We start from the raw sequence: 21371 nt of genomic DNA, 5'->3' as shown, positions 1-21371 counted from the left end.
TTTACAAATAGTTTGAGCTTTGGCTAAAATGGTCATCGTTCATGGATCTGTCACTGACAAAAGTTAATTTAAGTTTTTTAAGGAAATCCCTCCATGTGTCACATTTTGAGAGGAAAGAAAATCATGAGCATTCTAGCATTATAGAAAACACAAACAACTTCGATCTAATACAGTAGGTGCTGTAATTGTGAGTAGTTGTGTTTATAATGTTGTTGCGGTTTCCTCCTTAGTTCACATTTAGAATACAGATTGTGCCTTTGTTTTCCAAAATGACTCAAAGCTGGTCGACAAACTGACTTAGTGTTCCCACTGACACCAAATCTTTTGCTATAAACCAAAGAAATTCTACAAAACTAAATGTTTCTTCATATTTGCTGCTTTCAAATGAACCGAGTTAAAGCATTGTAGATTTACTAAACCTGCAGCTGTACGTTATTCAGAATAAAGTTCCCAAAGAATGAATTGATTACTCACAAGCTACCCCTGTTGTTCCCAGTTAGTTCCCACTAACTGCTGTCATTATAGCACAGCCAATTTTACAAGCTCCTTATAATGATCTTTAAAGAAGTTATATATCATATCTGTTAGTTTAAATCATTGGCGTTTTATGTGTTTGTAGAAACTCTTAGAAAAACCAAGTTCATTTCCAATAAACTGCTACTTCAGTGAGTTTTTTTTTATGGTTTACAAGAATTTGTTTCCAGTTTTGCTTCACACTTTGGCAAAGATGTGGACTTTTTTATAAACCATACTGCCTTTGCTGGAAAAGTATTTTGTTCATGCGTAGTATTTTTTTGAATCTATACTATCTGATTATTAATACTGGACTTTAGGAAATATCACCAGTGAAAATAAATGAATTATGAACACAATGGAGATCTTTTTATTCACTGCTTTGACAAACAATGGTCACATTTCTGTTCTGAATGTGTTGTAAGAGACATAAGCTGAAACTATTAAGTTTTTTGTCTGACTCTGTTTGGATCGTCCAGATTTTGAAGATTAACCTCTAAAGATTTATATAGCTGAAGGGAAATAGATAAGCACGAGAGATTTATTATAAATTAGCTCAAGGCTGTGTGTAAGCTGCACCGTGGCTCATAAATCTGCATGACTGGGGGTGATTAAGCTGCCTGAAGACACTCACTGCCATTGTTTGTGCAGCCAAGGTAAACAGTAGCACTAGCAAACCTCAGCAAAAGCATAGTACTCCATTTATTTTGACTGTTTTTAAAGGTATGGGGGAGAAAGAGCTGCACAAACACTGCTGCTCCTTCTCGCATTGATGGCGTAGGTTAATAAAAGAAGACAAACACTCTCCCCTGTATAGCTGCAAACTGAATGAATCTTTTTCTTGCTTTCATGTGAATTCTTTGCCAGCATTAGGATACATAAACACCTTCTTCCACATCTCCAGGTCATAATGGTTATATTTTGCTTTCACTTCGGCAGTTTGCTGCCTTTAATCCCACTGCTGCCTCTGCTTCTGGAAGTTTTCTTTGACACGCCTCCATGAGCTCACCGCTCACAGGACTGCAAGTCTGCCTGCGCGTGTCTGCGAAAGCATTTCCTACTGGTGAAAAAAACTGAACAAAAACACATGGAAAAGTTACATTAGGATTTATTTTAGGAGATCTGAGTTTAATGAAAATCAGCTGACCGGCTGCTCTGGATTGTTACATAATGCATTTTCCCCTGTCTTTTGTTATAGAGAGCCACATCTCACCCGAAAAGCATATCGCTGAAAATGTGTTGTAATATGGTTTAACCTATCGCAACGATATACATGAACTTGCCATTTTATTAGGCACACTGAATAAACGGCTTGTTAGCACAAAAGTCAGCCAATCACGTGGCAGCAGCCCAACGCATTTAGGCACGTAGACATGATTAAGATGATCTGCTGATGTTCAAAGTGAGCAGAGCAGAGTGATGTAAGTGACTTTGAACGTGGCATGGTTGTTGGTTCCAGACAGGCTGGTCTGAGTATTTCAGAAAGTGCTGATCTGCTGGGATTTTCCCACACAACCATCTCTAGGGTCTACAGAGAACAGTCCAAAAAAGACTAAATATCTAGCAGTTCCCCGCCACTATAACTCAAATAATCACTTTAGAATCAAGGTATGCAGAAGAGCACCTCTGAACACACTGCGTGCCACTCCTGTCAACTAAGAACAGGAAACTGAGGCTATACAGTTCACACTAACCACAAAAATTCACCAAAATTGGACAGCAAAATGTTGCCACCCTGACGAGTCTTCATTTCTTCTGCAACATTCATATGGTAGGGTTAGAGGTTTATGTAAATAACATGAACGCGTGCATCAATGCATCCGTGCATCCTGCCTGTATCATTACTTCAAGCTGGTGGTGGTGATGTGATGGTGTTGGTAATATTTTCTTGGACCACGTTGGGCACCGTAGTAAAAATCAGGCATATTTAAAAAACACCACAGCCTTTTTGAGTAATGCTGCTGACTCCATCCCTTTATGATCACAGTATATCCATCTTCTGATGGCTTCTTCCAATAGGGTGGATGTGCAGTCAACAAGCCGTGTGATGCTATCGTGTCAGTATGGACCAAAATCATGAGGAGTGTTTCCAGCAGCTTGTGAATCTATGCCAGAAAGAATTAATGGGGGTCCAACCCAGTACTAGCAAGCTGTACCCTAATAAAGTGGTTGTGATTATATGTTCTGGTTTTGTAGTTTATTATAAATCCTTTCAGTAACTTATATATGCATGTATGTATATGTCCACATTTCAGCTGTAGGTGTTTTCCCACTGAAGCACAGCAGTAAAGTCCATCTGCCTCTTTTACTTCCCCATTCCCACTGACTTCCATACATGGAAAAATTGGGCATTTTCTTTTTTTTTCTTTCTTTATTTCTTTTTTCTTTTTTTTTACAAGGATTAAGAATCACTTCAGGCAGCTCACTTCCTCCGCTTCAAAGCTCATGGAGCCACTCAGAAAAGAAACCTTATTTTGATCTTTTCCACTTTTTCAGTCTTGCAGTCCTGAGCAAATGAGTATAGTTTTGTCCTCTGAAGTGACAGTAGATAAAAGATAATTGATATTTTTAATTCATTTTTGTTTTTTATTCGAGTGTCCCTAATAAAATTGCATGTAATATACAGGTAGTTTTGAAGGCACATATTTCAGGTGTGGATTTGGGGATCTCGCTGAGTCATAACAAGCGATTCATAAGATGACTTTCTTTTAATATATATATGCTATGATACTAGTAGCTGTCTTCTCTCCACTGTGACAAGCCAAAATCTGTTTAGGCTTAACAAGTGCACACATTTATCGGGTTACGTGGTGATACTGAACATTACACACATCTACTACACACTTGAGAGGAGTTTATTCATTCAAAATGAACGGAAACATTTGCAGAGGTGCCTGTAGTGTACAAATTTCTGATAAAAATCTCTGACACGGGGCAAAAGAAGGAAAGGAAAGTTATCTTTAAAATGATTTATTGCACATCATAGTGGTGTGAACAAATCAGACGTAACATAAATCTGAGTCTGCCGTTCTGCCAGCTGAATCAGTCGCACAGTGACTTTCCAGAGGTCACATTTGTGACAGAACTTAAACAGCGTCACACGCTGCCAAACTCAGTGTCTGAATACTCGAACATCTCCGGTCTGCGAAAGAATTTATTTCCACACTGATGAGGCGAGTGGACCAGTTTCTCTGCAGCAAACAATGTTTGTGTCAGCAATGTGTAAATCTTAACTGTGGTAAATATGCTTATTTGTTTTCTTGCCAAAAGCTAGGTGAGGATATCAAAGCCACTCTCGTGCATGTACGATGAATGTGAAGCTAGGGTGCAGTTAGCTTAGCTTAGCATAAACACTTGTAGCAAAACAGCTTGCCCAGCTCTGCTTACTTTAAAAAAAATTAACCCAAAAAACCTCAAAAATACTCATAGTATTAAAAACAATCAACTTCCATTAAATACAATGTGTGTACATGTATGTTTTTGTGATTCAAAGAACATTCATTCACAAAATATTGCTTCCTGGACCAACTCTCATGTATAAAACACATGATACCTTTGATGAAGCACTGGGTTTTCTGCTGTTCAAACTCGTGACAGTTTAAAGACAAAGGTTACAATTTTCATTGGTAATTTGAAATGTTTGACCAAATTATCTGATTTGAAGAGCAAAATTTCTTTAAAAAAAAAAAATGAATGCTAACTCCATTAGCCAAAGCTGTGCTCATTTACACCAAAAAATTTCACTTTTTAAACTTAAAAAAACAAAGTCACAGTTCATATCATGGCAGGTGTGGGCCACGAGTGGGTGATCACCAGGTGAAAAGACACAGTGAAAAGCCCTTTTTTAGGTTCCCGTTCGGAGCTGGGATCCTCCAGTATTTCAGTTTTTAGTTATCAGTGGTTGTCATGATTGGGGCGTGGAGGGGGCCGCGATGGAGGTGGTGCTCTACACGGAGGTGGACCCTGAGGTGGAGGCGGCAGAGAGCCGGTAGGAGACGGAGGAGCAGAGAGAGAGCTGTTGCTGGTTGAGGGCAGGGCTCTGTTTGGAGGTGGCGTGTACATGGGTGAGCTGGAGGAGGATGGCGGAGGAGTGGATGGCAGAGGAGGAAGGGTTGAAGTTGGAGAGGGGGGCAAGTGGGAGAGCTCGTTGCCCTCCGACAGACGGCGCTGGTAGCTGTGGGGCAAAGTGTAGACAGGTGTGGCGGGGTGTTTGTAGATGGGGTAGCGAGGAGCAGGATAGGATTTACTCCGGGTGAAGTTTATGCACCTGCCCTGTAATTAGAGCACAGGAAGTGTTCACGGCTCAATACAGAAGTTTGCTTTTGTTAAGTACTTCAACTGTACAGTGAGAGACATGAAGAAAAAGGGCAATTAAGACAAGAAAAGTCCAACATCTCCTGTGGCACAGCAGTTAGCAGGTTTGGAGAGATACAGATCTCAGATGGAAAGAGAAAATTCCACCATTACTTTGTGCTGTGGAAGAAAACAGCATTCCTGACAGGCCAGCCGTGCTGATGCTGGGAGTTTAGGAAGGCAGGCAACATCTACTCTTAATGATTTCTGCAGATGATGAAAGCAATGCTCCAGACAATGCTGCAGTTGTTTTCACTTTTGTCTACTCGCTGTGCCACTTGAGGGTTTCCTTGAAGTAAATACTCCTGGGATTTGAAGCGGCTTTGACTTAAAAATGTTTAGTTTATTGGATAAGTGAAGTTAATGTCATGCAGATAAGATTCAAGGTTATTTTCCATCCACTCCACTTTTCTTTTTTTCCTTGTTTGATCCTGAACTTCAAACATTCCTATTTTCCAAAGATAATAAATTCAGACTCTTAAATGTCTTCCTGCCACAAGCTGAAATAGCTGGTTCGCAATCCTTTTATTATTTCAACGTGTGCTCATCTTACAAGCGTGAAATATCCAGTTGTGTTACCTTGCAGAGGAGGTTAAAATGTTACCTTTTATTTTCTCATGCCTCACCTTGTCTCCGGGATAAGGTCGCATTACAGACACTCTGTCGTAGCCTTTTCTCAGAAATACACACAGAGCATCCAGTTTGCCCTAAAGGAGGACGAATAAAAAAAACAAAACAGCATAAATAAATAAAAATACCAACAATCCCTTATCCACAGTTAATTGCCAGCCTGGCTCTGGAGCACTTTTGCTCCAGATGTATCTCAGGAGGCTTTAATATGACAAAGAGACAGATAAACAAAGAATGTATTTTGTTTGAAATAACACCCGCTCAACAAATTCCATATTCAGGGGTTAGCTCAGTGCATGTCTGGTTCCTATTACCATCCATCCAGCTGACTAATATGTGAGGAAACCAATTGTATTAACTGTTTCCTGGTCATACATAAAGTCTTTTTTTTCTGTGTTGGAAGACATATGTAAGGAAGGGTCCTACATGTCAAAGAAGAGCATCTGGAAACACTATTATCTATATATTACATATGTGATCCATGCCTTAGAATACATTTTATGGCAGTAATACATTTCTGTGTCATGGCCATGAGATTTAAAACTCTAGGAAAAGCCAGCAAGTAGAGCTGAGATGAAATTTTTTTTCAAAACAGGAAAGCTACAGTAATACTTTGGATTTATTTAACCCTTATTTAACCAGAAAGTGTAACTCTTGATATTAAGAATCTCTGTCGGGAGAGTGTATTAGACCAAAATAGCACGTTTTATTTATGGCAAGCAAGTCTACTGTAGAACACAGTGCACAGAAGGGCCATGAACAAACTGCCAAACAGATGGACATGAAAAGTGAAATACTGGAGCACCTTGATGGGCGAGTACCACTTGTGGGGTTGGGAAGATTTGTGTGAGTTGTAGTAATGCCGCAGTGGAGCAGGATCGTACTCCTGCGCGGGCATCACAACGCGAGCGTTTTTAGCCTTTTCCAGTTTGGCTCCTTCTTCAGTCGATCCTTTATCTCCCCATCGAACCTGAAAAGAAAGAAAAGCTTTGTGTTTCAGACAGCCACGTTAGTATGGAGCCTCCAGTGGTCTCCAACGGTGGTAAAAAAGCTCCACAACTCAGACAGAGAATGGATGAAGGGGTGATAGAAGATAAATAAGGATTTTAAGATAGATAAGATAAGATAAGATAACTCTTTATTGTCATTGCACAGTCATACATAGTACAGTAGTACAATGAAATTGGAAAAACTGTCCTACGTCGGCACTACATATAACACAACACGACACGATATGACACATCACAACGTAACAAACAACACAACACAGTATATTAACTTAGTATAAAAAAGAAGAAGAAGTGTATGTGTATTGCACACTGTTATTATTGCACATTTTTGTCATCAGTCATGCAAAGCTTCTCTAGTAGAGTCCAAGAGGAAAAATATGAAGCCAGAAAAAAGTGAAAAGTTGGACCAAAGTTGTGATTCTGGAGAACTGACAAGATCTGAGCCAATAAAATCACATCCAGTGGGTTCTAGTTTTACCACTGCCTCTGCACGTGTGTCAGGGTGCCTGAATGTGACTGCTGTAAATGAGGTTTGTGTTTGACACAATGTGCCGCATTTCCTTTTACTCAAAGAAACAAAAAAATCTCTTTCCTTGTACGTTAACATGTTTTGAAGCATTCCTGTGTGGGTTTTAATTAAAGCCAGTCCACTGAAGTCCACAAGATCTCAAAACACACACACACAAAAGTAGCTCCTTTGGCTCTGACTTGAATTGTTTCAATTTGCGTTTTACATTTAGGTTTTATTTCTAAACCTTCAAGAGGATATAGAGCATTAAGTCTCAAACCATATTCACTAAGAAATCTTAAGATTCAACAAGAGCCCGACTGGGTTTTTCTCTAATGCAAATATCTCGATTCTCAGAGTCACCAATAAAGCTAAAAAAGGAACCCGGCACAGTAAGAGTGAAAGCATTTCTGTCAAAGCAGCCTTGAAAGTTCATTACTCAAATTCACTCCCTTTCAGCTGCACCAGACAAGCCACCAAGGCTTTAACTTGGCAGAAAAGGCACATAAATGAAGCTGTGCATACTTTCCGTAGCTGGTTTTGGAAGTGTTCACAGCAAAGACTCTTCAGACTTCACAACCAGTCTGTTAAAAAAAAAAACCAAAACTTCACACTGACTGGGTGACAACTGTCTCCTTGACCTTATCCTCCCAAACCACGCACACATCTGGTCCTCTCTGGTCTGAAGATTCTGTTGCCTTCCTCCTCCTCCTCTCGCATTTCAGCGTACACTGGGAACAGCTTGCTTGCTCTTATCTCAACACCATGAACCAAACTGCTCCACTCTTTGGAACACTTATGCCGACTTCGCAGTTTATTGTGCACAGGGCCTCATCTTAACTCTTTCTGTTTCTCAGAGCTAATTACGACAACAAAGTGACTCAGTGCCGTCCAGCACAGAGTCGCATACTCATCTCTTTCAAAGGCTGACTTGCTTCCTGTTTTCTTGTGTATGCTTGCTGTACTACTGTTTGATCTCATTCCCGTCTTTGAGCATTTACTTTCAGCTGAATGCCAGAGTGAAGCTTGCCACGTGTATATCAGTGAGGCTGAAACCAGTCAGCAGTAGAGCAGGGCGATATGACCAAAAATATTTATCACGATATACATTTGAAAATTTGCAATAACGATATAACTGACGATATAATTGAAAGTAGACAAAATACTTTACAACTCCCCAACGTGCAAAAAACAAACAAACATCAATGTATTTTCACTTAAACAAGCAGCTGTTTTTTGTGTGCATTAAAGTTATATAAAAATTTTACAGTGCAAATGCAAATTCCTTGCTGACAGTTAAACCAAAAGGCATTTCCAGTGGAAATTGGCCGACATATCCTCAGCATAACCATGTATAATATCCACAAAACTTAAAAAGAGGTTATACACACACAATACGGTAACATTATGTTGAAGCACAGTATGTATCACTCCGTGAGGCTCCTGCCTACGATGCTCCGACAATCCATCAAGCGGTGCGGCTTCGTAGCTTAGCAAAGTCGTACTAAAACATTTGACAAATTTTCGAGCGCCGTGTACGACATAAAATCGTTTCGAGGTCAGTAAACACAACCAGAATTCAAACATAAGGCACACGGGATTATAAGGGGCACTGTTGATTTTCAGAAAAATCAAAGGATTGATTTTAAGTGTGCCGTATTTTCCAAAAAACACGGTAATAACGACGGCCCACTAGCATGCGCTACCAAAAATAGTGCTTTGTTGTGTATCTGACGGACGAAAGCTAAACCAGTGCCACACCACTGAAGTTGCAGCATTTTTACAAACCAATTCTGGTTCATCGGTTTCATTCAACGATCCACTTTCGCTCTTCTCATTCTGCGTCGCCGCCATGTGCGTATGTAAACAAAGGCACTGCGCATGCGCGTTTTACCCATATTCTATAGCGATATTTCATTTTCTTATCGTTGCCCAACATTACACCGGTATTACCGTGAACGGTATGATATGGCCCAGCCCTAGTCAGCAGCACCAAATAAAATGTACAATCACATTAGAACATTTTAATTTCATTTTCACTTGTGTAAGATTCAACAAGAGCCCGATGTTTTTAGGTTGCCAAGCAACTTAAAAACTCAAATAGCATGCAATCTAGCACACAAGCAGACTGGTAACTATATAAGTATATAGTCACAGGGTTTTTGACCGACATAGTAGTATTAGTTGTAATAGTCGCCCGAGTGCTTTCATATTTTCATGTTCTCATGCCCCTCTGTGTTGCCTTGTTAAGTCTTAGTATTCTTGTCTGGGTTTTTTTTGGTCCTGTTTTACTTTCAACGTGAGTTTTTTTTGTTTTCTGTGTTAATTTTGCTTCCTGTATGACTTCCTGTTTCCCTCTTTGTTTCCACCTCATTCTCCTCCTGCGTCTAAACCCCAGTCAGCCCTTCGTTTATGTGTGCATCTACATATTGCCCTCATACTGTGAAGAAACAATATCTTTCCATCATCTTCTGTTTGCTTACCCTAATGTCGGCACTCAGGATGAGCGGTCACAGGAAGCTGATTATCAGCTTGTTAATTTAACCAAATGGTACACATTAAAGGAGCATCTGACTAATCACAAACAGTGTAGTGTACAGCGTGACAAGCAGCTGATTTTACCAGTGAAAATGAAAGTATAATATTAGAAAAATATGACGATGTTAAACATACAATACAGACAGTTCAAGTTTCAATTCTTTCAGCTGCAGCCCCGTTTATGCTAAATGATGACAGTTTGACTTAAAATCCACAAATGCAAACAGATGTCCTGTATTATATAATAATGCTTATAAACAGAAACAATTCTTTGCAACCAACAAGGAAAGTCAATGAGTCAGATTTGAAACTTTAAATGCTACTGAAAAACAGAGGGTGTGAGGGCTCTTCCAGGAATACTGATGCTATTTTCCACAGAACTGATTGGTCAGTAGGTCGTGACTTCATGGTGCTTCTACAGTAGAAGTTACCATGGTGATACAACCCAATAAAGAAGTGATCTGTATTTGTAGTCCAGAAAACCCAGGGTTATCAATTACAGAGATAAGCCCAGATCCTGCTCCGCAGTACAGACCTCTGGCTGCACTCCTTAGATTCTTTAGTATTCCTCATATTCCTCTTTGTATCCTCCTTTTGGACTGTTTATTTTGGATTCTGGAATAAGCTACAATGAAACGGATCACCCCTCGTTAAACATTCGTTCTTCTGCTTCCCACACTTTTGGATCCTAAATCTCCTCTCAACAATCCCCATTAGGACATAGCTCCATGATAGAGTTTAATCGCATTAAATAAATAGAGTTTAATCCTGGAGATAATTCAGTTAAATAAAAGAAAACAAAGAAAATCACATTTTTTGGCTGGTTGATTAATTTAAACTGTACAGCCAAGAATTTGATTTCTATTAGCCAGCATGAGCAACTGGTCGATACTTGTTGTTAATGGGAAATATGCACGATAGTTATTATACATATGCAGTACTGATCTATTTACAGTTTGCTTTCTGGATTACCTCCATTCTCTTGATACCCCCGACTCCACGGCCTCCGTAGTATGACGCATCTACCGTGGGCCACCTCTTCTTTGGAAAACCATCTTCATCATCCTAAAGAAAAAAATAAGCATACGTTATTTCTAAGAAAGGGAAATTTAGGAAGGAACTTTAAAAAAAAGAATAGAAAAAAGAAACACTCCACTTACAGAAATGTCCTCTATTACTGGTGGAGGTGCCTCATGGATGACCTGCAAACCAAAAAGACAGTGCCTGATTTTTGTTATCGCACCAAAGAGCAACAACCGGAATCATGTAATTGTGAAAATAAGCATCGCTAATTTAGTTGGGATGTAAGTTTTTCATGATCATACCACGGTGCAGCAGAGAGGCCAAAACCACCACAGCAGAGCGATGGTCAACAGGAGCAGCAGGATCAGAAGCGCGATGGCCACAAAGGTCCCGTTAGACTACAAACAAAAGGACATATTGAGGATATGTTGCTCATAGATACACTATTTATATTCATCCACTAATGAACTGCAGAACACTGTGGCAGTGGGTCGAGCGGTTTAACCTGCATAATGTGCGTGCGAGATGACAAATTTCTGTGACGTTATGTCATTATGTGCAAATTCTCCTTCTAAGTCAATAAAGTTCCTCACATACTTTTAGCCATGAGGTAATGTGTGGGGATTGTTTTTGTCCCCTCCTGGTTTCCATTATACTTACACAAGCTACTGCAGTGATTGTGACAGAGCTTGATATGAAGCTCAGGCCATTATTCATGCTGACGTGGAGAGTGGCAGACCTGTAGAAAAGGTAAGAGCGTAACTAGGACTCGGTTTGCATACTTAGTGCTCATAGATGTTTACTGCAATTATAAATAGCGATACAGATGAAAACACTTTCATGCTGTCAAGCTGTGTATACTGCTTACACTTTGATAAGAAGTAATGAAGCTCATTAAAGTTTCCTGCAGCAGCGATTACTTACGTTCCCTGTTTTTCCAGAACAGGAGCTGGGCACAAAAGGTAGGTATCTCTCACCACCAAAGGTCTTTTCACTGTGCAAAATGAAATAATGTGAAAATTTATATTTAGCACTGCACACAGCAAAGTAAACTACACATTACGTGAGTATCCATGATGAAAGAGAAAGCTGTGAGTGATGCAAAGGAAAAATTTACTTCACTTTCCTCTTGCAGTCCTGTAACTTTAGGAGATTCAAACCTCAAAATATCTTCTTTTTTTTTGAATTCCTGGACTTCCTGCTCTTATGGAAAATGAAGCAAATGAGGGAGGGCTGTGGTTTATTTACCCTGGCTGAGCGAGTGTCTGGAGTGTGCAAAGACAGTGCTCGTCTCTGATGAGATCCACATTCCCCTTTAGACATCTGAGATGCGTAAAGCGCTATACCAGCTGATTAAAAGGAGAGGAAGAGTGCGCTGATGGCTTTTCATGAGGGCGAGGATTTACATCGCCAACAAAGAGCTGCTGTCCCCCACCCATCGTACTCCCACGCTGGCCAAAGTAAATTTAGCACAATGAAGAAAATGCTGAGGGCAATCCCTAAATAATACATTCTGCTGATCATTTAAAGGATAATTGTTGGCTGAACCGATTCACACATTTTTCTTTCTGCAAACACCAACCACAAACTGTATATAAAAGATGGCTGTTACTCCCAGCTCTGGAAAGTGAAGTATTTGCAGAAGGTCCTTGACTCTGTATTAATCCTAATAACCAGACCCCTCTGGGTATCAGAGACCACTCTGACAACTCTCGACAGGTAAATGATTGTATTGCTCATTTGCCCCAGTAAACATTTTCCTAATAATTTTATCTCCTCAATCATCAATCACTAGTTTCAAAACATGCTAAATAAAAAATTAAGATAAAAAATGGTTCCAGTTTCCAATTTCTTCCCCCTGACTATTCAGCTGTAAGTGGTGGTGTAAAATTACAGAGCTGAGTGCTGAGGGGCAAAAAGCAGAAACATGCTATCCTGCAATAAAAGTATTTTACCTGCAAACTTTAAACAAACTCATTTTCTTCCTCTGTTTCCAATCTATATAAAGAGCAAAGCTAACTCCACTCTACGTTAAGAAGCTTATGTTTTAGTTCAATAAGGAGAATCTCTAATCCCTCATCTAGCTGCTTTCCTGGGTGCTTGACTGCTCGGCTATTCTTTACGTCAATTCCACTTTCTCACACTGTCAAACTCCATGCTGACATCATTGCTGTAGTCCAATCATTTTCTTTATATCTCGGTGCTCTTCTGTCCTTCTGCCTTTTGGATCTCATTTGTGCATCTGCCTTCTCTCCATAACCACTTCAGCCTGGTCACTCAGACCTCCACCCAAGCCTCTGTCTTCATCACACCAGCATCTCAACTTCAGGAAATCCTGTTCTAATTGCAATGGATTCTGTTTATTGACTTCAATAAGCATGCTTAATACTGCCAAATGATCTCTCCTGATTGAAATAGTTAAATACATCAGAGTGTCTGACTTTCTGCAACAAAGTGTGTCTTTGAAAGAATATTTCAAAGTGAGAAACTATTCATTTAGGTATAGTTATAACCCAAAAAAGTGGATTTCTGAAAACATAGCATTGCTACATCCAGATGCAAGCATCAAGATATAGTTATAACCCTCATCACTTGTGTTTTTACAGCATTAATAAAGAAGTTATAGAAGGCATCTGTTTGAGTTTGTGCACACTGACTGGGTGGAGGTGGATTTCATTGTCCAAAGCAATGACTGAATATAAACAGAAGAGTTTTAGTCTTGTTGGGGCAGAGCTCCATAATTAGCTCACACGTGTAAGATATTATACACTTCAAAATATGATTTCGCAAAAGTTTTAGCAAATAGTTACAGGCACAAAGTAAGATCAGTAAGCCTATATTCACTCTAGTTTTGCTTTGTGTTTTGGTCTTTAGCAACTACTCATAGAAGTATTTGGCTCTGTAGCCTCATCACATTCACCAACTGGTTGCCAGTCTTGCCAGTCTGCTGTTTAGCCCTCAGCATGTATCACTGCCTCAGTAACATTAGTAATTAGTCAAAACAAATCAATGAGAGAGAAAGCTGCAATGAAGCTCTATGAAAAATGAGAGGGCTGGAGAGCTGGGTAACATAATGGTGTGATGGTTTAAATAAATAAAGTCTGCATGGGAGAGGTGAAATTACAGCTAAGAATGAATTAAAATGAAAAACTTTGCAAGTGGTACTTACTCAAAGTAACAGTGTCGTTGATCCAGAAGCTGCAGAGAACTTTCTGTACATCTCGGGCATGAAGGAAACCATTTCCACTCACCACCACCTGGAAGGATTCTGAAGTGGGATTAAATTGATCATTTAATCAACTTTTGTCTTTGTGGTAAATTTGGAATACTATAGAGTGAGTTTTAGGGAGGGAAGTGCTCTCAGTAGGACTACTGGTCCATACCGATGCTACAGTACTGTTATGTCATAGTATAATGTCATAATATCTGATATAGATGATGAAAACTTTTATGGGCCTAAGATGTACCTGTGTGCCAAGTTTGGTTGCTAAACTGTGATTTTAGTAATTGTCTGTGTATAATTTGGAGTATATATCAAAAGTAACGATCAAGTGTAAGTAGAAAGGTGTATGTATACATCAAGCTTTTGCATTTTGAGACAGTATTTTGAGTTCAAGTTTCTTCACCTCCTTCACAGATGCTGGAGGGCTCGACAGCTAGGATTTCAATACATGATCTCTTTAGGATCTGAAAGAGAAAATAATATCAGAAGCTTAACTTAGTGCAGGACCTTCCACTGATATAATGCGATCTTATTGTGTTTTAGTACCGAGTCTATGACGCCTTGCAGTGCTTGAAATCCATCATTCACAGGGAAGACGTGATCCTTGCTGTCAGCTATCGTTGAAAGCTGTGGAGAAAAATGTCTACATGGTTAAATTGTTCTTTAGCTGACTGATTAATTGATCTTCTAACTGTTAACCCTTTAAGACCTACCATAGAACCAAGTCCGCCAGTGCTTATATCATATCATAGTTGATATACATCAATAATAATAATGGATACTTTATTGATCCCCATGGGGAAATTACTTGTTTTTCTCTGCATTTGACCCATTCACTCAGCGAAGCAGTGGGCAGCCCACTAAGCAGGCGCCCGGGGAGCAGTGTGTAGGGACGGTACCTTGCTCAGGGGTACCTCAGGGTAGCCGTTAAGTGGATTCGAACCGCCGACCTTCCGATCATGGGGCGACCACTTTACCTACTGAGCTATCCCTGCCCCTAACATATTAAAAGAACCGATCGATACAACCATTATAGCCCAAATTTTAATAATATGTATGCAGTACATTTATAGTAATTACATAAATTGCAAAAAAGTGCAATAAACTACAAAACAATTGAAGATCGTTTTTGTTTTTTTTAACATATATTTCTAGTTAGAGAAATTTAAGAGGCTTATCCCTCAAAACTGTAAATACAAAAAAGTTGCACAAAATAGTTTCTCACCACAGGAAATTTATTTTGAGTGTCTTCATAGTTTTATTTTTGAAATACACCAATTTTTATATAATGCAGGAAAAACTAAAATAAATATTATACTGCAAATTTGCAAAAAAACAGCACATGCATCAAAGTAAACTATTTCCAGCAGTGCAATATGAGTCCTAAGCATCCCAGAAATGACACAGAAAGTCATAAAGTCAAACATAACTTTTAAAAACACCAGTACAGGCTCGCTAGGCCCTGATGGTAAAAAACTACATTTCCGCAAAATGGCGTCACTTCCAGCTTCGGGCAGGTCATGGTGGACATGCGATAGTTCGTGCTGATGGACGTAGGAAGTGTTACAAACAGCTGATTGGATCAGCAAAGCGTGTTTCTGGAATATTGTGTTTTTGTTCCTGCAAGTGCTTTTTATGAAGTTTTTGCAAAGCTATATGTGGAAGGAAACTGTGACCTAGGACAAGCTGATGGCATAAGATGTAAGTACAACTCCTCCGGTTTCATATGCAAAAAAAATTATTGCGCTAGCTCACGTGGTTGCAGTGCTACTGGGATTTAAAAATAGTTAAGCAAAACAGAGCGCGCCCGCTCCGACCGGCTTTAAAGGGTTAACTGTTAGATTTACCTGGGTTTCATTAAAGTCTTTTACTCCCACACAGTACACAGTGGCACCCAGTTGCCGTGCTCTGCCAGCCTGAGAGAAAGTGAGACATTAAACAGAATAAACAAGCTACAGTGAAATGGTGAACGCTCACTGAATCACATTAGAATTTGGTTGGGATGAAACTTAAAAGCTCCATCAGCTATATTGTAGTTATTCTCATGTCACTGACAACTGCTGGGAACATCTGGAAGTAATGCACAAGAGGTTTCTGTTATCGACAGTATATGAAAGATGTACATAGCCACTGTGACATCACCCGTGGCTATTGCTGCAGGGAGTGCAGAATTATTAGGCAAATGAGTATTTTGTCCACATCAACCTCTTCATGCATGTTGTCTTACTCCAAGCTGTATAGGCTCGAAAGCCTACTAACAATTAAGCATATTAGGTGATGTGCATCTCTGTAATGAGAAGGGGTGTGGTCTAATGACATCAACACCCTATATCAGGTGTGCATAATTATTAGGCAACGTCCTTTCCTTTGGCAAAATGGGTCAAAAGAAGGACTTGACAGGCTCAGAAAAGTCAAAAATAGTGAGATATCTTGCAGAGGGATGCAGCAGTCTCAAAATTGCAAAGCTTCTGAAGCGTGATCATCGAACAATCAAGCGTTTCATTCAAAATAGTCAACAGGGTCGCAAGAAGCGTGTGGAAAAACCAAGGCGCAAAATAACTGCCCATGAACTGAGAAAAGTCAAGCGTGCAGCTGCCAAGATGCCACTTGCCACCAGTTTGGCCATATTTCAGAGCTGCAACATCACTGGAGTGCCCAAAAGCACAAGGTGTGCAATACTCAGAGACATGGCCAAGGTAAGAAAGGCTGAAAGACGACCACCACTGAACAAGACACACAAGCTGAAACGTCAAGACTGGGCCAAGAAATATCTCAAGACTGGTTTTTCTAAGGTTTTATGGACTGATGAAATGAGAGTGAGTCTTGATGGGCCAGATGGATGGGCCCGTGGCTGGATTGGTAAAGGGCAGAGAGCTCCAGTCCGACTCAGACGCCAGCAAGGTGGAGGTGGAGTACTGGTTTGGGCTGGTATCATCAAAGATGAGCTTGTGGGGCCTTTTCGGGTTGAGGATGGAGTCAAGCTCAACTCCCAGTCCTACTGCCAGTTTCTGGAAGACACCTTCTTCAAGCAGTGGTACAGGAAGAAGTCTGCATCCTTCAAGAAAAACATGATTTTCATGCAGGACAATGCTCCATCACACGCGTCCAAGTACTCCACAGCGTGGCTGGCAAGAAAGGGTATAAAAGAAGAAAAACTAATGACATGGCCTCCTTGTTCACCTGATCTGAACCCCATTGAGAACCTGTGGTCCATCATCAAATGTGAGATTTACAAGGAGGGAAAACAGTACACCTCTCTGAACAGTGTCTGGGAGGCTGTGGTTGCTGCTGCACGCAATGTTGATGGTGAACAGATCAAAACACTGACAGAATCCATGGATGGCAGGCTTTTGAGTGTCCTTGCAAAGAAAGGTGGCTATATTGGTCGCTGATTTGTTTTTGTTTTGTTTTTGAATGTCAGAAATGTATATTTGTGAATGTGGAGATGTTATATTGGTTTCACTGGTAAAAATAAATAATTGAAATGGGTATATATTTGTTTTTTGTTAAGTTGCCTAATAATTCTGCACAGTAATAGTCACCTGCACACACAGATATCCCCCTAAAATAGCTCAAACTAAAAACTACTTCCAAAAACATTCAGCTTTGATATTAATGAGTTTTTTGGGTTCATTGAGAACATGGTTGTTGTTGTTCAATAATAAAATTATTCCTCAAAAATACAACTTGCCTAATAATTCTGCACTCCCTGTACAGTAGTTCAGCATGCATTCACACTTTAGGTTCTCTAATGTTCTAATAGTGTTTTGAGCAATATAGTGAGAAGAAAATACGCAGTACGCTGTATTTACATTATCTTATGCTTTGTACTAAAACAGGCTTTAAATTTCTATTTAAGTTAATAGTTGTTCATAAACTTCTTAATTAAGTGTTAGTAAGTTTCTTTTCACACGGATTCTTCTACCTCTCTTTGAGCCAGGTCAAACTGATTTTCTCTCAGTTCACCGTCCGTCAGGGCAATGATGACACTGGCTGTCCGGTAACCTACAGCACAGAAGGAAGCGCTGTTAAAACGCTAAAAAGAAAAAAAAATCTTTGAGAGCACAATCTCTAAGTATTTTGAACATATTTGTGATGTGAAGAGCAGCTGTGTTTCTATTGTTTCCTTATAGAGTGATTCTAACATGTCTGAATTAGGAGTGAAATTCATTTTAATGTTTGGGTCAAAGACTTTACTATGATTAAGTGTTAAAAAAAAGAAAAGAAAGAAAAAATCTACTTACCATCTCCAGTCCCGTAGTATATTTGCTCGCTGGCCTGAGAGGGAAGTTTTGAGGCGTCAGTGGCTATAAACTTTAAAAAGGCCTCATTTAAAGGCTCAGATGCCATACTGTTGGGTAGGGTCAGTTTTTCATTGACTTTACAGATGACTTACCCTTTGAAATCCTCTGTGCATGAAGGTGTCTCCGCCTGGCTGCACCATACGTAACTCCTCCAGTCCCGCCCGAATCTGATCTCTTATTATTGACACGTGAAAAAGGACAAAAACTACTGATCAGAAGGGGATGATACAACAAAAATAAAAAGAATTATTAAATTTAGGTGTGTTAGTATATGTGCCACCTGTCTTCTGTTAGAGGCATGAGAATCCTTCCTTCTGTTGAAAATACAATAAAAGACATCCGCAGCTGAGGACTGGGAAAACAAAAACACCGGAGATGATTGTTACATGTTTTTATGTTCTCTTCCCCCCCTTTACTCTTATAGTGCCACGGCTTGTGCGTAACTGTACCTGATAAACTTGTGAGCCAGATGATCGACAAAGTAATAGATCTCATTCCAGTAATGCTGCACACTGCCAGACCTGAAACAAAGATTCAGCGGTTTCAGTGACACACAGGAGCTTTGGCACAAAAAAGTCAATTCACAATTGACTGAAAAAGACATGCAACACAATTGACTAAGAAAGAACTTAGAAATACTCTAATAGTGAACAACTTAATGCTGTTATACTGTTGTTTAGCTTCTTCGCTTCCAGAATTAGGAAGAATAAAAAGGGAGTCATCAAAACAGACAAGAAAAGCGTGACATTAAAAGCTGAAAGACAGAAACACTGAATATCTGTGAAATTGTGGAAACTGCCTTTAAAGTCTAGATCTCCTTATAACCCTGTAATGTGATGTAATTAAAGATTGTTTTTGCACTGCATACAATATAATGGCAGAAAGAAGGACTGGAGTCTATTCTCACTGACAGTGAGCAGCAGTGATGGAGAACACTGTGGACACTTATTAAAGGAGTTTTAGTTAAAGAGTATTCTTATTGTGATTATCGGCTATCACCTGAATCTTTTTGTGTAAAAATATTTTAGAAAAAAGAGGAAATTACTGGTGTTGAGTGCTTTAAAAGAAGGTGACTGGACTTCTTTTTGGCTCGTGAAGATGTTTTTAACTTTTCATCCATTTTGTATGTCTTGCTGTTATTTATTTTCCTTTTAGTATATGTTTGTTTTAGTTTTTTATTGCTCTTTTTTTTTTTTTTTTTAACTAGAAAGCACTTTGTTCAGCTATGTTGTTATGCTAAATAAGGTTGGATGGGACTGGTATGCTATTCTTGGTATATTATTCATAAAAAAAATCTCACTTTTTTATGTGACTTTATTGCCCACTTTTACTCCAAGCCAAAGTTATAGTTCCACTTGATCCTTACATGGCTTCCTCCTGGGTCCAGGTTTTGCAACAGGTGCAGACCAACACAAACAACCAGCTGATTTCTCTAAGTGGAAGGCTGTAATTAAAGAGACTCGTGGAGCAAATATGCACAACTTCTTGTGGCCCCTTTCTCTCTCTGCACTCTCCCTTCACCTCCTCCCTTATGTTTTCATTTATCCTGTGATGTGAGTCGCAGTGCAGAGACAGCCAAACACTCGGGATCTTTGGAACATCTGGCTCTAATGGAGAAAGGGTTCTGCAGACCGAAGCGCAGAGAGATGAAATTGGGTCTGGATGTGGGCAGCGCCTGTCAGCGAAGAGCGGCCGCTTTTGGAAAACAGGAATCCCTGCAGGGCAGTTTATCATCCGCTGATGAATGCATGAAGATGTCACCGTGTAAACATACTTCATGTCAGTTCTTACAACTTTGAGGTGATTTGCAAAAAGAAAACGATATGCGTGTTTTTGATTTATGCACGGCTCTTTTAAGAGAGAATTTATGAAACAGCACACTGATGTGACTTGACCTGTTCAACAGTGTCATGTTAGCCTCATGACATTTAATTGAACCCTTATGTGAGCTCTTGGCATTTGAGTCTCTTATAACCCGCGACTGTTTCCTTGAATAAAATGGGACGATACCGCAATAGCAGCTGAGAACAATAAGTATTCTAAGATAAGTACTATAATATCACTTAAGCCATTTAAGACAAAAAACAACATTTTTTATATGAATAGAAATATTTTGGGGTTTCACATTGTACAAAATAACACATTTAAAGGCTTTATTTTAGACTCCAAAACTCCAATTGGTGTTTTTCACCATGTTGGCCTTTATATACAGCATTTCTAATCTTATTAACCACTGAATGCTCTTTACCCTGCAACCCACACTCATTCATTCACAGATATTCATATAGTGCTTTTTCTTCAATGCATACGTCAAACATACTGACACAGATTGTGGCAACAGGGGCCACTTTACCTCCTAAGCTGTTTGCACAGTGATTCAAAGCTACTGATCACCTAGAAAATCAGTTGATAACTCATTCAGTTTTAAGTTGATGGTGTAGGTCACAGCAGCAATGAGTTTGTATCTCACAATGCAAATGCAATATCATGACTTGGAGTTTTGAACTGTTGTGGCAGGTACATCGTTAGGAAATTAGCAAATCTGATGACTGAGTCTGTTCTTTTTAAATCAGGCTTCTACTGGTGTGATCAGAAATTCTCAAGCTGGTGACATTTCAAAATTAAAAATGCATTATATGCATGTCACTTACGGTCACATTCGATTCAGTTTCTATTTGGAATCCAGACCCTACCTTCAGCTTTATAAAGGCCTTAATATTTCAGTAGGCTAAAACATGCTAGTTACATCATATTAGCATATTTTTGTCAGGCAATTAGCAGCCCATCATTGCCACTGGATGACAGCTTGAATGATGCGTGCACCTGTGCCTTCAAAAAGCACCGATGAGTCACACAGATCTCTTCTGTGATCAAGTAAAAATAAAAGCACTCACTTGTCCAAAACAAAGTAGAGGTCAAATCCTCCATAGCACGATGACCCGGCTTGTCTCCTCTCAAATAGCTGAGCTGTGCTGCCAGCCGCCAGGACTGCCACCAGTACACCCAGTTCCACACAAAGCACGACCCGCCTGCACCAGCACTGGGGCATCACTCCAAATTTAGGAGAGCAATCAGCCTGGGAGATGGTAAACATAAATATTGTCTCAGGATGAAGGATTTTTCTTTTCCTGGTGGCTCCTCTCCTTACAGTGCTCTGGAGGTTTCAGCCATACAGACTGAGGGATGAAGAGAGCTCTCCTCCTGATCAGGGTCCCATCTCCTCAGGAGCAGATGTGTGGTGGCAGAGGAGGAGTGAGGCTTGTGGGACT

The 21371-nt window shown here is 39.8% G+C and overlaps 1 protein-coding gene across 1 annotated transcript; it reads right to left on the bottom strand.

Annotated features, from left to right (window-relative positions):
• Positions 1-4079: 4079 nt before the first annotated feature.
• antxr1b (ANTXR cell adhesion molecule 1b) lies at positions 4080-21339 on the bottom strand. Its single transcript, XM_085411264.1, has 18 exons — positions 20997-21339; positions 18552-18623; positions 18383-18454; positions 18195-18276; positions 18043-18076; positions 17724-17803; positions 15646-15714; positions 14345-14425; positions 14202-14262; positions 13745-13843; positions 11500-11569; positions 11236-11314; positions 10878-10973; positions 10713-10754; positions 10525-10617; positions 6302-6466; positions 5493-5573; positions 4080-4785 (listed from the first exon to the last, which is right to left on the bottom strand). Exons 1-18 carry the CDS (start codon positions 21194-21196, stop codon positions 4408-4410), a joined length of 1854 nt encoding a protein of 617 aa, XP_085267390.1. The 5' UTR covers positions 21197-21339; the 3' UTR covers positions 4080-4407.
• Positions 21340-21371: the final 32 nt, after the last annotated feature.

The sequence above is a fragment of the Rhamphochromis longiceps genome, linkage group LG7 (genome assembly GCF_057381845.1).
Source record: "Rhamphochromis longiceps isolate RC_006_pf linkage group LG7, R_longiceps_female_GT1.1, whole genome shotgun sequence".
Taxonomy (NCBI): Eukaryota; Metazoa; Chordata; class Actinopteri; order Cichliformes; family Cichlidae; genus Rhamphochromis; species Rhamphochromis longiceps.
The sequence above is the reverse complement of the archived record's forward strand: the minus strand, read 5'-3'. Positions and strand labels throughout refer to the sequence as shown.

What these genes read in the sequence shown, in the direction of transcription:
- antxr1b (XM_085411264.1), bottom strand. Translation starts at nt 21,196, where the DNA reads ATGTTTACCATCTCCCAGGCTGATTGCTCTCCTAAATTTGGAGTGATG. An exon ending in ATGCCTCTAACAGAAGACAG is followed by an intron (nt 18,277 to 18,382) that starts GTGGCACATATA and finishes GTCAATAATAAG; the next exon opens with AGATCAGATTCGGGCGGGAC. An exon ending in AAGACTTTAATGAAACCCAG is followed by an intron (nt 14,426 to 15,645) that starts GTAAATCTAACA and finishes TTTTCTCCACAG; the next exon opens with CTTTCAACGATAGCTGACAG.